The sequence below is a fragment of the Drosophila elegans genome, unplaced genomic scaffold, assembly GCF_018152505.1.
Source record: "Drosophila elegans isolate 14027-0461.03 unplaced genomic scaffold, ASM1815250v1 contig_149, whole genome shotgun sequence".
Classification (NCBI taxonomy): Eukaryota; Metazoa; Arthropoda; class Insecta; order Diptera; family Drosophilidae; genus Drosophila; species Drosophila elegans.
In genome coordinates, this window is record NW_024545513.1 from 7109100 (window position 1) to 7124934 (window position 15835).

Consider the following 15835-nt stretch of genomic DNA (forward strand, 5'->3'; position numbering starts at 1 on the left):
AGCCACTTTATAAATGGTCACACCAAGAAAAACCGTTAACGATGTCTCTAACGGTGCTAACAGAAATGTTAAATTCAACTGCACACTGGGCCTATTTAAAAAACCCAAAACAATGTTTGTAAAATCTATTAAAAGATAAAATTATTATAATGTTATCAAAGACCAATGATTGAATTACTTTAATTACCAAGTTAAGGAAAAATAGTCGTTAAATTTTGGAAACACTAAAAAAAACATATATCTTTCGCCATGTTGCGGGTATGAGCAAACATGGTACATATAAATAATGTCTGAGTTATGATATAGCTCTATATATTTATTGTTTATGCCGAAAAAAAGGGTGTATCCTAACATGCCTGTTAAAACTGTGACTGTGGCTTATCTAAATATACCTGCAGTCGGGAATTTTGGGCTTAAATTTTAATAACATTGTCTTTTATTTTTAAAGTATTTGAAATTTAAACGTAAAAAATGATATAATTTAATCCTGATTTCTCTGCTCTAAGGAAATGAAATAAAATTCAAACTATTTCCCTTTTTTACTTTACCAAATCCAATAAAATATTTGATCATCAAATTTGGAAGATATGTTTTTCGCAATCAATACAATTTAGTTTAGGGCCATATATGAATTATATTTAACACAATCAATACAATTTAATTAGAAGCTATAAATTCAAATGAATTATGTACGGCATTGTCACCTTTTTAATTTTTTACTACTGAGCTTGGTAACATGGTAACATTGCACCGAATTCAAAACATGTTTTTGCTCAAGTAGTATTTTTGAAAAATATATATTTTCCTTAAAAGAAGAGACATCCAATTTGTTGTGCGTTTTGTGTGGCGCCTGTTGTCGGGGCGTGGGGCGTGGCCCAGCCCACAAATAGTTGGCATCTCGCGTGTCTATTGAATTCTCAATTTTATATTTATATTTATGCTTGCAGTTCCCTGGCTTTTCCTCCCCCTCCCAGTTTTTCCGCCGATTTCCCTGGCGAGTGTAGGTGTGCCCGCCTGCATGAGTGTGTGTGTGCTCCACTTGCAAACCGATGCACATTTTTCATGCACTTAAAAAATAATTTTAAGCTTTAAAAAAGTTATGATAGCAAAGATAAGTCAGAAGAAATTTATAGAAATCGACACAAAGCTTGTTAAAATTTGAATTTAAAACTGCTCCCATTTTACATGATGACAACAGTTTCCATTTATTATTTATAAGAAATGGTATTCTTCAAAATTGGAATAGAATTTGAATATATGGTAGCCAAATTTGAAGGCTAATATTTTTTTTTTCAGTGCAATCGGATTGGATGGGATATGCAGTGGATATGCGTTATGCTTGCAGCTTTTCGTGTGTGTCGCATATATTTTTGTCACCACGACGGCATCTCAGGAATGCGGAGCACCAGAAATAAACCAAGTGCAAAAACCTTTAGCATCCATCTATTTATAATGCCGTCGTCTCCGGATCTCCTCGAGTTTTTTTTTTATTTAGCTTTTTGCCGGACGGTCGCCTCGTTCCTGATTTTCTTCTTGCCGCGAACTCGCCAAAAACTCCTCTTGGCAGCCATTCAAGTTTAGCAGATCCGGCTTTTGACCTACGGAAAATGCTTGGCCACTGCATAAATAGAAAATCGGATCGGCGAGCGATCGCGAGTAACCCGAAAAGTGTAAAACGAGAAGAAAAGGAGTATTCTATATGTATTACAAAATTTAGAATTTTGCGATTGAATTAGAATCTTTTTTGGAAATGCTAGTGTCATTTCCATTAATTGCAAAAAAATGTAATTTTGGAAATATGATTTCTGAGAATAAGAAAAAGTAAAATACCTCTAATAAAATACCTTTGCTTTTGTGTGCTTAAACAATTTTATATATGTCCTATAATAAATTTGTTTCTATTTGAATTACACAATCAAACATTTTTTTTTTTTTAAGTCTTTCTAAATTATACAATTAAGTTAAGTTTGTATGTTTTTTTAGAATACATTTTTTTTTGGGAATTTAAAACATTTAATTTTATACATTTCTCTGCTTGAAATTTATTCTCAACAATTACTGAAAAATCATTCTGAATTACAGGCCTATATGCATAAATTAATGCATTTATACATATTTAAATCAGAAATCCATAGCGACGAGAACGAAAAACATATTTAAATGCATTTATGCATTGCTTTATTTGGGGGTGCTTAAATTCTGAAAATCGCATCCAAAATGTAATCTCAAAAGATTGAATGTTGAAGAATTAATTTTCTGACGTGTCGATTTTTAAGATAGGGCATGTCAGTTATTCGAAACATGAGCTCTATAACTCTTATTATACAAAAAGATTTAATAAAAGTTTTAGGTCTTATGGTTTGGGTTATTGCACTATGACGCGATTAGAACCTTGACTCCCATTCTTTTTAGGTACAATTTCTAAAGAAACACACAATATTATAAATTTGAATACTTGTACTCTACGGAGTTACAATTCCATGTAAATAGTTTTAAGTTGTAAGCATAGTGTGTGTGTGCTTTTAACCTTAGTTACAGAAATGCAAAGACATCCAGCTGACTTGTCAAAATGATGCAATTTAAATGTTGGTTCCTCAACTGCTAACTATACACATAATTCGTAAATAGTAAACTAATAGTTGTTAGGCTGGTAAAACGAAAACAGGCTTTCCAAACAAGTGTACAGTTTAACAAGGCATAAGAATAGATATAGTTTCAAAAGAAAAAACAGCATTATGAACTTATGTCCTCGTACTCTGCGGAGTTGCATCTCCAATCAAAAAAGTTCTAAACATAGCAATTTAAAAACTATACATGAAGTTTAAAAACCAAAATTAAACAAAGACAGAGATAGAGACAGAGCGCAGTTGGCTTACCACAAAAGTTTACAGTTTAATGAGACATAAAGTGGGAATTTGGTTTTATTTATCAAAAAAAAAATAAGATGCGGATTCAGCTGGCTGCTGCTGGGCCACCAGCCACCAGCTACTTGTCCTTCTTGTCGGCGGCCAGGGCGTTGTACAGGCGGTTGACCTCGTTGGCCACCAGGTTGTCCAGGACGATGCCGTTCTGGTCGATGAAGGCGGCGCAGGACTTGTTGCTGCTCTGCTCGCGCCGCTTGCCGTTCTTTGAGTCGCGCACGCTGAGGGTCAGCAGATACTTGTCGTCGTACTTGCGCATGTCGGAGCTGGCCTCCCACAGCCGCTCCCGCTCCTTGTCCTTCTGCAGGGCCACCGCGAAGGTGCCCTTCTCGCGGAAGCTGGAGTGCAGGGTCAGGATGCCCAACAGGGCGAAGTAGGCCAGCACGCTGAACAGCAGGACGGGACGCGACTGCGGGAATGGGTGGGTAAAGTCCCAGGCGTGGGCCATGATGGCCACGCCCACGGCGAGGGCGCACAGGGCCAGCCGGGTGTTGACCAGCCCGAATTGCTCCTTCAACTGGGGACGGTCGCCCAGCAGGCAGGTCTTCACCGCATCGTCCAGGGCGTGCTTCACCGCCGATCCATCCCACTTGTTCACCTTCACCAGCTGGCAGATTGGGCACAATACATACATATAATACACAGAGATTAGTGGTGGCTTCAATATACAACAACAGAAGTGCACAATGACGTGTCTTGGAAGTCGATCTTCATGGACCAATTGCCAAGCCGGCATCCGGCGTTTCTCACCTCGTCTCCCGGCTGCGACTTTTCCTCCTTCTTGGCCATGTTTTCTGTACCCTTGTTAGCCCTTTGCTGCCCTTGCTTATTCAGAAAATCGTGTGTGGCAGCAGGAAAAACTCTTTTCGCAGGAGATTCTTCCCTTTTTTTTTTGTGACAACGCGACAACAAAATTTTCTATCGCCTATCGCAGCTTATCGATAACATGCCAGCGTTGCCAGAGCGGGCAGTCGGGTAAAAATACCAAAAAGTTCCTTGCAAATTAAACAGGTGCCCGCGTAATTCAAATAATTTTAAAAGTATTTTAGGCATATTTATATATTTCTTATCTAGCACTCTCAATGCCTTACGCGGCATTAATATGGTATAATTATATATATTTTAAAATAGGATTAAATATTTCTTAAATACTTAATACCTGATGCTTTTAAACTTTAATCGCCCTTTAAAAAGTACAAAACTTGCACGATATCTATAATGAATTGTGCTTACTCAATGATAGAAAATTGTCAACTACTTTTAAAACTAAAGAAAAATGTTATTTAAACCAAAAATGTTATTAAAAAAAAATAGACCATAATTTTTTCCTAGAAATATTGAAGTAACATTTATTCATCACCAAGCGTGTTTAATATTTAATGGAAAAAAAAACTGTCTGAGCCAACTAGTATACATGCATATACATATGTACAAAAAGCTCAGCTTATGCAATAAAAAAATGTTTTACAAAAGAGTGCCTATAAATACAGAGTATGAAATCAATTCACATGGACTTCAGCTGCGCCATCAGGTCCTCCACACTGGTTTCGTCCGCGGGCGCAGTTACACTTTCCCCTGGATTTTCGCTGGATTTTTCGGGGGCTTCGTAGGCCAGTCGTAGACCCTCGCCAACCTCAGAGCTTTTGGCTGGCTGTGGATCACTTGGCGGTGAATCTGCGGGCACCAACTCAATGCCCCACTCGTTGGTGGCATGCAGTGGCTCCTCGCTGACCACCTCCTCCTTTATCACCACCGGCTTGGGCCTGGCCTGGAACTCCTTTTGCCTGAGCAAACAATAGCTATCGTCGCACTGCGGATTCGGCTTGAGCGTCATCCTGGGAAAGAAGTCGCTGAGGGCATTGTAGCCCAGATAGTCGGATACCTCGCCGAAGTTCAGCAGATACTTGAGGGCGTTCTGGACGAGGAAGCCGGCCGTAATGCCCATGGTTGTGGGCAGGGAGGCGGCGCACACGCCCTCCCGTTTCAGCGTCCTCTCGTCAATGTTCTCGGCCACCACCAGCGGCGGAGCACAGGCGAAGCAGGCGGTGTCCCCGGGCCGGATGAACTGGATGTGCCCCGAGACGGCGTTCTCCGAGACGCCCGACTCGAACCAGTTCAGATTGCGCTCGTTGCACGCCGCATTGATCGCCATGCGGGCCTCAAAGTTGTCCACACAGCTGAGCACCAGATCCACCGGTTGCCCGTCCACAAAGCCGCACTGCGAGATGGTGTCCAGGAAGCGTTCGAAGTTGTCCACCGTCGTGATGTTGTAGTTGTGCGCCTCAATCCGCACGTCCGGATTGATGAAGCTCAGCGTATCGACGGCGGCATCCACCTTGGAGAGACCGGCCTGGTCGGGCGTGAAGAACAGCCGGTTCATGTTGGCCAGCTCCACCTTGTCGTAGTCGAACAGGATCAGTTTGCCAATGCCGCAGCTGCAAGAAATGAGGCTAATTAATAGGACATCTACATAGCTTAATTTACCAACATTGTGGCAAGTAAACAAATGAAATTGATCATAGCTTTTGCATGAGGAGCACTCCCACCCATCTAGGTACTACCTTCGCTAAGTAAACTAGTTAAGGGTTCTCTCAAGACTGACTAGCAGTTAGCATTTCTCGCAGTGTACGAACCGTGTCAGCATGTCGGCGGTGACGCTTCCCACGCCGCCGACGCCCACAATGGCCACCGCCTTGTCCCGGATGCGCTCGTAGTCCTTGACAATGTTCATCCGCTGCAGGGCCATTAGCCGGCTGTAGGGATTGGAGTCCACCACCTCGGCGGACATGCGTGCGATGCGGTCGCGTACCGGACGATTTGGACCACCGCCAGTACTTCCACTGCCGATCCGGTGCTCCTCCATCTCCGATTTCATCTCCGCGATGATCGCCTGCAGTTCGTCGATGGCGTTGGACATCCTGGCGATTGGCGATGGCAAATCCCGATCCTCAAGCTTTTGTGCACGGCAAAAAGAGCCTGTAAACTTTCGCTTTCGATTTAGCTTCGCTGCCGCCGTGTCACTTTCGGATAGTGTTACCAGATGGTGAATTTTAATTTCCCCCCAAATGGGCTCTTTACCAGCACTGGATTACCGCTAAAAACTGCACATTTCCCCCTAAATTTAAATGTGAGTTTGGTTTCAAACATGTTAATGAAAGTAAAATATATTAAACTGACAATTGTTTAACAAATGTATATTATATCAATGTATTTGAAATTTTTGCCAGTTTATAAACAAAACCCACATTGAAATCCTATTAACTTTAGTTATTGTACCCCATCGAAATGCTCGATGGCCGTCAGTAAAAATACCGCAAAATACCAAAATAAATAATATTGTGAGGATAGTGCTGGAAAATTCTAAAAACGGCGCGCTTATTTGAATATAAAGTTTGACAGCATGATAAAGGGCATTTTTTAAGAACAAGTCAACCAAATCCCTTAATTCAATGTTTAATATACATTTTTTTAGCTGTTTACAATATCAAAAGAAAACTAATTCGATATATAAGAACCAACTACCCAAATAGAACCCATAAAAATAGATATATAAAGTTTATTGTTAATTTTTTCCTTAAATCATTGCCAATCCTTTGCTGCAATTTTTTTGGTGAATTGATTCATACGATCGATTTGTATAATTACACAAAAGTTTTATTGTCAAAATCATTACACAAAAAAGGTATTATAATTATTAAATAACCAAAAAAAAAAAAGAACAGTTAAAGGAAGATGACGATAGTTGTGGTGTTGCTTTTCGTATTAAATGCGACAAAAAAATAATTCATTTAGGTACTATTCAATAAATCGAGTGTTGGAGCACGTTTATTATTTAATATTATCAATATTACTGTATAAACCGGTGACTATCACTTGCCAACAAGTAGAGATATATGTATGGATAAGTGTCCGTTCTGTGTAGCTTATTGTGTACGGTGTGCTGTCCGCCATCTCGGTGACCACCGTCCATCCGCGTGGGTCACCTGCACCTGCTCCGTCCGTCCGTCGGGGTCACCAGGTTCAAAAGGTTCACCTGGTCCGCGGCTGCAGGCGCACTCGGAAGCCCTCCTCCCGCTTCAGGATGATGTCCGCCTGCAGCTTGAAGTCCGATTCGGTCAGGTCCGAGTAGACACGGTAGTTCCGCAAAATGGTCGACAGAAGGATCTTTAGCTTGAGCATCGCATACTTGCGCCCTGAAATTAAATGGATTGTGGACGTCCTTAAATCATACGTATTTACTTGTATAATGTGATTTATTTAATTCTTTTAAACATGTTCTTTGATTTAATTAAATACTTTTGTCTTCTAGATGTTTTATCTTTTTAATACACAGATATTTCTACTTCTTCAACATATAAAAACAGAAAGTCTAAATAATCACTAGTTTTAAATGGATAAAAAGTTAAACAAAGAATGCAATTAAAAAAAAAGTCTTCCGAATTTTGATTACATAAAAAGATAAATGAGGGAATATGTCTTATTAAAAATAGTTAGAGAGACATGAAATTTCTTCATAAATGGTTTTTGCAGCTAATTATTTTGAAAAACTATTTAAATTAAACACTTTTATATGAAAACTTACCCACACAGCTGCGTGGTCCCGCGGAAAAGGGCACGAAGGCATAGTAGTGGCGGTTGGCCTGCCGCTCCGGCAGAAAGTTGTCCGGATCGAAGACATTGGGATTGGCGTAGACCTTCGGATTGCGGTGCAGCAGGACGGTGGCCACCGTCACCGTGGCGCCCCTGGGAATCACGTAGTTGCCGGAGTTCAGCTTGAGGTCCTCCTGCAGCTCGCGGGCGATCAGCGGTACGGGCGGGTACATTCGCAGCGTCTCCATCAGACACCGCTCCAGATACTTCATCTCCAGGGTGTCCTGTCATCGGGATGTACACAGTTTTAGATGCAGATACAGGAAGTTGAAGAAATGATTTTAATGTTAACCACTAATGTGCATTAAATTGCTCAAATATGGAATGTCAGAGCTCTACAACCACATTATTTGATAGATAGAAATATTAAAACATTGACTTAATGTAGCTTATTAAACAAAAAAAACTATAAGATACTAATATTTATATTAATATATTAAGAATGATTGGTATTCACAGAAGGAATAAGACATAAACCCTTAGGTTTTATGATTTATCTATACACAGGGAAATGTAGCAAAAGTTGTAGGTTTAAAAACAGTGTCGAAACATTTTGAAAATGTAAATGCATCAAACCAATTTACTACTTAAATTTTTTGTTTTATTTATTTAATTGTTTTTACTTTTTTTTTGCACTTAAAACGTGGAATAACTTTCTCTGTGTACCAATTTATCGTAAGTTTGAGCTTAAGTAAGATGTATACCTAACTTCAATGAGATACCCACCTGAAACGTGGCCGGTCGCTGTGAGTCACCGAAAATGGAGTCGAGTTCGGCGAGCACGCGGTCCTGGATGTCCTGGTGGATGCCCATCAGCGAGAGGAAGAACGAGGAGCCGGCTGCCGTGGTGTCGTGACCCTCGAACATGATGGTGTCCACCTGCTCCTTGATCTCCGTGTCGGTGATGATGGCCCCGTTCTGGGCACTTTCGAGCATCAGGTCGAGGAAGGCCAGCCGTTTCTTTTCGCCAATGTCGTTGTCCTCTACATCCAGGTCGTCCTTGAGTCCGGCCGACTGGCCATACGAAAGTCCAGCCACCGGAGCGCCATTGCTCTTGTCATCCTTTGCGCTAGCTGCCTGATCCTGTTCCGGCTGATTCTGCCCATTCTGGCCATTCTGCTCGCTCTGTTCCCTTTCCAAGGCAGCCGCCTTGAGCTCACACTGGGCCAAGGAGCCACGGGTGCCCTGCTCGAAGGCCGCCTTCTTGCTCTTGATCACCTTGGTGGTCAGGCCGTGGATGATGTTCAGCAGGCGCCCCTGCTCCTTGTAGTACCTGGTTAGGGTGAACACGAACTCGTTGCGCAGGAAGATGCTGCGGTGGCGGGCGTGCAGGATGTCGCACATCCGCATCACGGCCATCGCGTACTCGAAGCCCGACTTGTCCTGCGTCTTCTTCGACACGCCCATCGCCGTCTCTGGAAGGCCAAAGAACACTCTGTGAGAAACCCACTTCAAAATATACACAAAAAAAAAACACCTAAAAATTAACTACATTCAATACTAATTTATATAGCGCCTATACATAAGTTATAGGTATTTTTCATTATACACCCCAAATTGGTATGTGAGGTATGTGGTATGCCATCAAATGATTATTAAACATTATACATTTGATAAGTTTTCAGTATTTTTCCAAAGTAAAAGCTTAAAAGTTTTCCCTTTAATCTTTTAATAAATTCAACAGAGTTATCTGAGACTTGAAACCCAATTAAAAATAAGAAATTGAATATAGTTACTTTAACAAGAAATTAGGTACAAAATCTGTCTTAAATCTTTCTTAATAATAAGAAAGAAAGCTTTAAGAACCTATTAAAACTCTTCTCATGTTAAAGAAATATATTTTGCAAATTATTTTCAACTTGTTTAAAATGTTGCCACTAGTATTTAAATAAATTCAACAGAGTTATCAATTAAAAGTCATTAATGTAACCAAACTTTGTATAAAATATTTTAAATTTAAATAGCAAAAGGAACTTTTAAAACGATTAAATTTTGAAAATACGTTTCTTAGCACTTAACCAGATTCAACGACATAGGAAATTAACTAATAAGCTATGCTTTTGTAAATGTTTGATGTCGAAAACAGAAAGCAGTCCTGGATCAGTTCAACAAACATGCTCTTTATCCTCATTGACAGAACTAATACCGCTGTTAAACATAATTTAATCATGCGTTAAATGAGCAAATTTAATTCTAATTTTCGCCCAGTGCAGAATGGGATCGGACTCGGTGTTTTGGCGATCGGAGATGGATCCCCAGCTCAAATGGGGGGAAGTGGAATGCACTCGCCTGACCCAAGCGCCAATTGAACTTAACAAACAGACAACAGAACAGAAGTCGGCGGCGGAGGTGGAGGTGGAGGTGGCCCCTGGATGCCCCACCAGCTCACCATCCCGGCTGTCTAATTGTAGATACAATGCATAAATAGATCTATAGATGACAGCATAAACGAGCTTACGGGCAGATCCGCTTGGAGAGTAAAATGTTTTTGTGCTGTGGGAAAAATGGAAAAATGCGGGCAAGGAATTCGGCATTTAAGCGTGCTTTCTGTCTCGGCGAAAGGAGTTTTTTTTTTTGGCATTTTCTAAGCCAACAAATAATTTAAATTTAAATGCTGGATGCTAAAGAATATTCCCAAATGTATAACAACTAATTTGTTAAAAATTTTCACAGCCAAAGCATATTTATTTAACACTAATGGGCTTAGAAAAAAAAGGTTTTAAAATAAATAAGTTTGGGTTATTGGTTCAAATAAATATTTATCTATTCGAATTTAAAGAATCGGTGGTCTGCAAAGGTATCTTATATCAAATAAGTTTCCAAACTTGTATTGAGAAAATTCTGTACAGCTTAAATTTCTATTTAATTGTAATATCATCATAAGGAAAAATAAATAAAAATTTATTGGATTATTATGCTGAGATATATTTACCAAATATATTAAATAATTAATAAGAAAAAAATAAATAAAATTAGATAAATATTTAACAATAATAAACAAAAATAAGAAAATGCAATTAATATTTAATAAAAATAAACTAATATAAAAAAAATAAAATTAATATTAAATGTCAATGAAAAAAGTATCATAGGGCATAAATACATAGCACTTGCTTACTTTTTGATATTGATTTGAGCAATTAAGCTTTTCAACTAAAATCTCAGTCATGAGACGTATCCATAGACCTTACAAATATAATGCCAACATTTTGAGAACTTATCCATATAGTATTTAAGGGTATATAGTACATAAACAATTCCATTCTGAGTTGACTTGCCGGGAAATGGGAAATCGGGCTTATGCAATGACATTTCGTTTTTCCTGCCCATTCTTACGAATTCGAAATGTAAAGTGAAAAAATAGAAAAATAGAAAAATGAGAAAAATTTGCAGTTTTCGTTGAGGTCTTAATTGCTAATTGCCCGTTTGCGTCAGACCCCATAACCATAATCACAGTATCGCCGTGAAGTGAACAACAACCACAACAACCACAACAACCAAAACAACCATAACAACCACAACAACCTCATCGCTGGCCGTCGGCCGTTGCATTCAAATTTTCCTGATTAAATGCTTAATGGCAATGCGACGTGCCTTTAATTGCAGCCCAGCTTGGCCAGAGATTTTTGATTCATTCGGTGCATTTCGCTGGCAGTTCGGTTCGCTTCGGTCCCATCCAGTTGCGTTCTGTGAGTCTTGGCTGCATTTCAATTTCAATTGACGGGACGAAGGCGGAGGCACTTGGTCACTTGGGCCCTGGGCTGTTGTAATGGCTACAGCCATAGCTACAGCTCTGGGATAATAATAATTGCATAAGCAATGGCCTAGAAATCAATCCGAAATCGGCCAAACAGCGACTACGGCAATGTCATTAACATTGGCCGCCTTCCAATACGTCTAGCACTATCTGGTTTCACTTTTTTTTTTCCAGACTCGCCGAAAAACGTGTTTGGCTTTAAGCGAATTGTCGGGTGGTATGACATTTTGGGTGGCATTTTGCAAGTCCGACTTTGGGTGGTCCAAAAGCATAGGGATAACCTTCACCTGCATTCACAAATTCGCCTTGTTTTTATAAAAAAATAAAAAAAAAATCCCTATATACGGCAGGACTTTGCCAAGATAAATGAGTTTTCTAATAGCATTTTTTCATATTTAAAAATATTTTTAATATTATACTTCAAATTGCAGTATGTATATTTTGAATGCTTTTTAACTGAATTATTTAAAGTTTGTTAATAAATAAAACCTGTTTAATATATCTTTACCCCCCGCTGAGTTACAATAGGATATATTCATTTTCAAACAATTTTGTAACTTGATTCGTTAGGAACCAATTTAAATTTATATAACAGAACAGAAAATAATCCTTATATGAGGTTTTTATTTTTATTATTTTTTTTTATTATATTTATTTTATAAGCCACAGGAATAAAATTCGTTGACTTACGATGGCTTTTTCCGGAATGGGATCCCAATCACAGCACTTAAGTTGTGCATCAATATTGACCTTAGAGAACTCCAATTAAGGAAACCAAGCCTGAGTTACGATAGTTAGTTTTTGATAGGGAAAGACCACTCATTATGAATTTATCGTAACTGAGCCACATGATCGTTTAGAGGACAAACCCCAACCAGTTTGCAGCAGTTTGGCAGATGGCGGTGGCATAATTCGGTTAGATCGGGGGCCGGGATCTGATATAGTACATATGTATCATATGTATACATATCTATGTATTTATATGTATATCTCATTTGCGCCCATTGTGGGGGCACAACAAAAGGGGCTGAAATTTTTGATTTGTCAGTATATAGGGAAATGGGTCTGCACTCAATTGTGTGTGGCATACAATATAATGTATCACAATATAGTATGTTTTGGCGGAGATTAGGTGACTTGGGCACACGCATATAACTGAAACTGAAACTGAAATGATGCTGGGTATGGTGTGTGTGTTTTGCTGTGTGTGTGTTTTGGTGTGGGAATGATGATGATGATGATGATGATGATGATGATGGTGTGCCGCTGCGAGTGCGTGAGAGTTGACTGTACTTTTGTGTAATCACCATAACACCATATCACTATATCACCATATAACGTATCTCTATATCTATATCTATATCTATATCTGTTCACTGTTCCCTGTTCCCTGTTCACTGTTCACTTACCCAATAGAATCTCCACGGTTGCCTCGCTCATGTAATCATGGCAATCAAAAGTGCGACCATCCTCCGCACGCAGTTTCCTCACCACATTGCGCGAGTTCTCGTTAAAGAGCTCGATGAAGCTCTTCAAGACGTTCAGATGGAATGTGGGTGCGATCAGTTTGCGGTGCGAACGCCATTTTTGACCTGCAACAACAAATGGGGAAAGATTGAGTCTAAATAAAAGAGTCCACGTGAAAGTAATGACCCAAAAACCTAGGCAAGTATTATCATTAATATATATAATATTACATATTATTATAATATTTTTTATTTAAATAACTTTCTCTTAAAAAGGTTTTCTACATTTTAAATTTGATCTTTTAAAATGAACAAATTTAAAAACAAATTTGATAATTTTCCCGCAGAGCAATCAAGACTTACTAAAATTATTAAAAGCATCTGCCGTACTTTAAAGTTTGGTTTTTAATTTTAGTAAATTAATATTTAATATAATTTTGGGACATCACTTTTAGTTTTAATTGTTCTAACAATTTGTTGAAGTTCATTTCCCATTTAACACTTTAAAATTTCGTTTGCCTTCTTTTTTTTTAATTTTTAAATAAAACTTTAAAATGTTAAGCACAAACGACTCCATTATTTTTCTCCGTGACTTTTCTGCGACGTTGATTTTATTTATAGCGGCATTGTTGTGCCAACTGTCAGACTAGCGGATCGCTTAATTAATTTATGATTCCGCAAATTGCATTAGTGGCAAGTGGCAAATGGTCCTCAAACTGGCACTAGCTCCACCCCCAATAAAGCCCGCCCCCTAAGGTCCGCCACCCGCTCACCTGTGCTGATCAGCAGGCCATCGCCCAGCCAGGGCTTGAAGAACTTGTACTCGGATGCCTTGTCGATGTAGACGTGACTGCTCAGGAGTAGCTCCACGTCCCGGGGATCGTAGATGAAGACCACCAACTTGGGCCCGATCCACATCTTGGCTATGTGCTCGAAGGGGGCGCTCTTCCGGATGACTGTTTTGAAAACAGCTGCAAACGATGGCGAGATATTTGAAACTTATCGAAATATTTTCAAGGAGATCAAGAAATTCCGAAGAAAAACTTATAATTTAAAGATTCCTCACTTCGTTTTTTATTTGAAATTATAAATTTAAGCAAAAGGAATAAATAAATATATATATTTAAGAAATAGTGTCACTTAATGCTGACCATCAAATACCTTCGACAGGTATGTAGTACAATTCCATATAATTGCATTTCATTCATAAGTTAAGCAATTAATTACGTTAAATAAAAGGACAAAGCTTAAAAAGTCCACAAATATGTTTTTATGTTAATTAATCAGATCAGCATTTATTGAACTTCAAATTGTAAAGAAATAAACCAAAACCCAAATTCAGAAGCATTTTTCTCTGCACTAAATTTGGGATTTAATATACTTGAAAGAATTAATTTCATTAAATAAATAATGAAGTGTTAGATTAAATAGTATTTATTGTTAAAAAGTTTGTAATAGAAGAATTTTAATGCTTGTTTGTGTTTTATGTAGAATTTATGTGGAAACTCATCACTAAGTTGTTTTAAATTCTAGGGAAATAGTAGTAATGTTGATGCTTTTTATTAAAAATCCAAATAAAAATAAACAAAAAAAAAAGCAGGCCGTTATCATTAATTTAAAATGAATATCATTTACGCATATTAAATTTATCCTAGATATAGGATATATCAAATTTATCTTCTCTGTTTACACTTCCTAATTAAGAATGGTGCGGCACTTAAGTATGGCATTTACATGAAGCGGGTCCGATCACATCGAACAGGTGGCCCACGATGGGCAGACCCCTGGGTCCCGGCAGTCGTCCGGCCAGCCTGTACAGGTGGGCCCGGGATATTCGCCAGTAGATGTACCACAGCACCAGCGTGGGCAGCAGCAGGAAGTAGAAGACGCTGCTGGGCGAACCCAGTGCGGCGTCCTTCTTCAGCACTTCCATGGCTCCGGAATGGGATCCTATCTTATCCAATCCTGTTTCAATCAACTTCTTGTTCACCAGCGTAATATCACCAAAACACCAAACAAAAAAGCGATCCGATCGGTTTCGTTCGATTCGGTTCGATTCGGTTCGGAGCACGCACACTTCCACTTCCACTTCCCAGGTACACGGATCGATCGGGAGCGCTTTATCGGTCGAGCTATCGATCAGCTATCCATGGGATGGTGGATGATGGGATCGGATCGGATCGGATCGGAGATCGGAGATCGGATGGGACCGGATGTTACTCGCTGCTCGTCTAGCGCACAACTAAACGGTGATGACGGTGGCATCCAGCGAAAAATGATCACGAAAAATCAACACACACGGAGCACACACATCCGCAACACAGCCCACACACACACACTGGGGGTGTGGAACTGAGACTGGGACTGAGAATGAGACTGGAACTCGACTCGCAGATATATAAATCAGAAACGATAATCGCATTCGCACTCCTCGCGCCTCCTCTAATCCACCGACTAGCCAGCGGCGATGGTGCGAACGACTTTTATAGCCAACAATGTGCAGCATATGTACACTGAAAAAAAATTTACCACATTTGAAACTCTTTTCCATAAGAAAATTAATCAAATGCCTTTTTTCTTACATTTAAAATGACTTTTTCCGCCAGAAAGGACCTTGTATTTGCCCCAGTCTATAAAAACTGATAAAAGAAGTTTGCTTCATCTTATTTTTTAGGTATTTTCCATAAGCAAATTAATTAACTGCTTCTTTCTTAACACTTAAAAGTACATTTTTGTAAGTAAGTTTGTTAAAAAAAAAAATATAATATGTAATAATCAAGGTACTTTCTAAGTGTATTTTCTTAATTTCATATTAAGTTTGTGATATTTCAAAAAAATATTTTATGTTCCATTTAGCATTCCGAAAATTGTATCTATTTTTTACCCGATCTTGAAGCGAAAAGGGCACTAGATATTTGAACAGTGCTAAAGTAAATAAGAGGGGGTGGGTTTGTTTGGGGGTAAAATCTGTAGAATCGTTTCTCAGCTCTTCATAAAGCTCCCGGTGAAAGTTTTATTCGCCATAAGTAGCGAGCTTCAAA

The 15835-nt window shown here is 39.1% G+C and overlaps 3 protein-coding genes across 3 annotated transcripts; all 3 read right to left on the minus strand.

The window, feature by feature from the left end:
- Positions 1-2867: 2867 nt before the first annotated feature.
- On the minus strand, positions 2868-3846 carry LOC108142833 (signal peptidase complex subunit 2). The gene is made up of 2 exons (XM_017266898.2): positions 3672-3846; positions 2868-3528 (listed from the first exon to the last, which is right to left on the minus strand). Exons 1-2 carry the CDS (start codon positions 3708-3710, stop codon positions 2986-2988), a joined length of 582 nt encoding a protein of 193 aa, XP_017122387.1. The 5' UTR covers positions 3711-3846; the 3' UTR covers positions 2868-2985.
- Positions 3847-4242: 396 nt separating this feature from the next.
- On the minus strand, positions 4243-5965 carry LOC108142798 (ubiquitin-like modifier-activating enzyme 5). Its single transcript, XM_017266852.2, has 2 exons — positions 5555-5965; positions 4243-5356 (listed from the first exon to the last, which is right to left on the minus strand). Exons 1-2 carry the CDS (start codon positions 5836-5838, stop codon positions 4426-4428), a joined length of 1215 nt encoding a protein of 404 aa, XP_017122341.1. The 5' UTR covers positions 5839-5965; the 3' UTR covers positions 4243-4425.
- Positions 5966-6557: 592 nt separating this feature from the next.
- LOC108142683 (cytochrome P450 4g15) lies at positions 6558-15219 on the minus strand. Its single transcript, XM_017266689.2, has 6 exons — positions 14529-15219; positions 13568-13765; positions 12738-12920; positions 8298-8986; positions 7504-7795; positions 6558-7114 (listed from the first exon to the last, which is right to left on the minus strand). Exons 1-6 carry the CDS (start codon positions 14725-14727, stop codon positions 6951-6953), a joined length of 1725 nt encoding a protein of 574 aa, XP_017122178.1. The 5' UTR covers positions 14728-15219; the 3' UTR covers positions 6558-6950.
- Between the last annotated feature and the right edge of the window lie 616 nt (positions 15220-15835).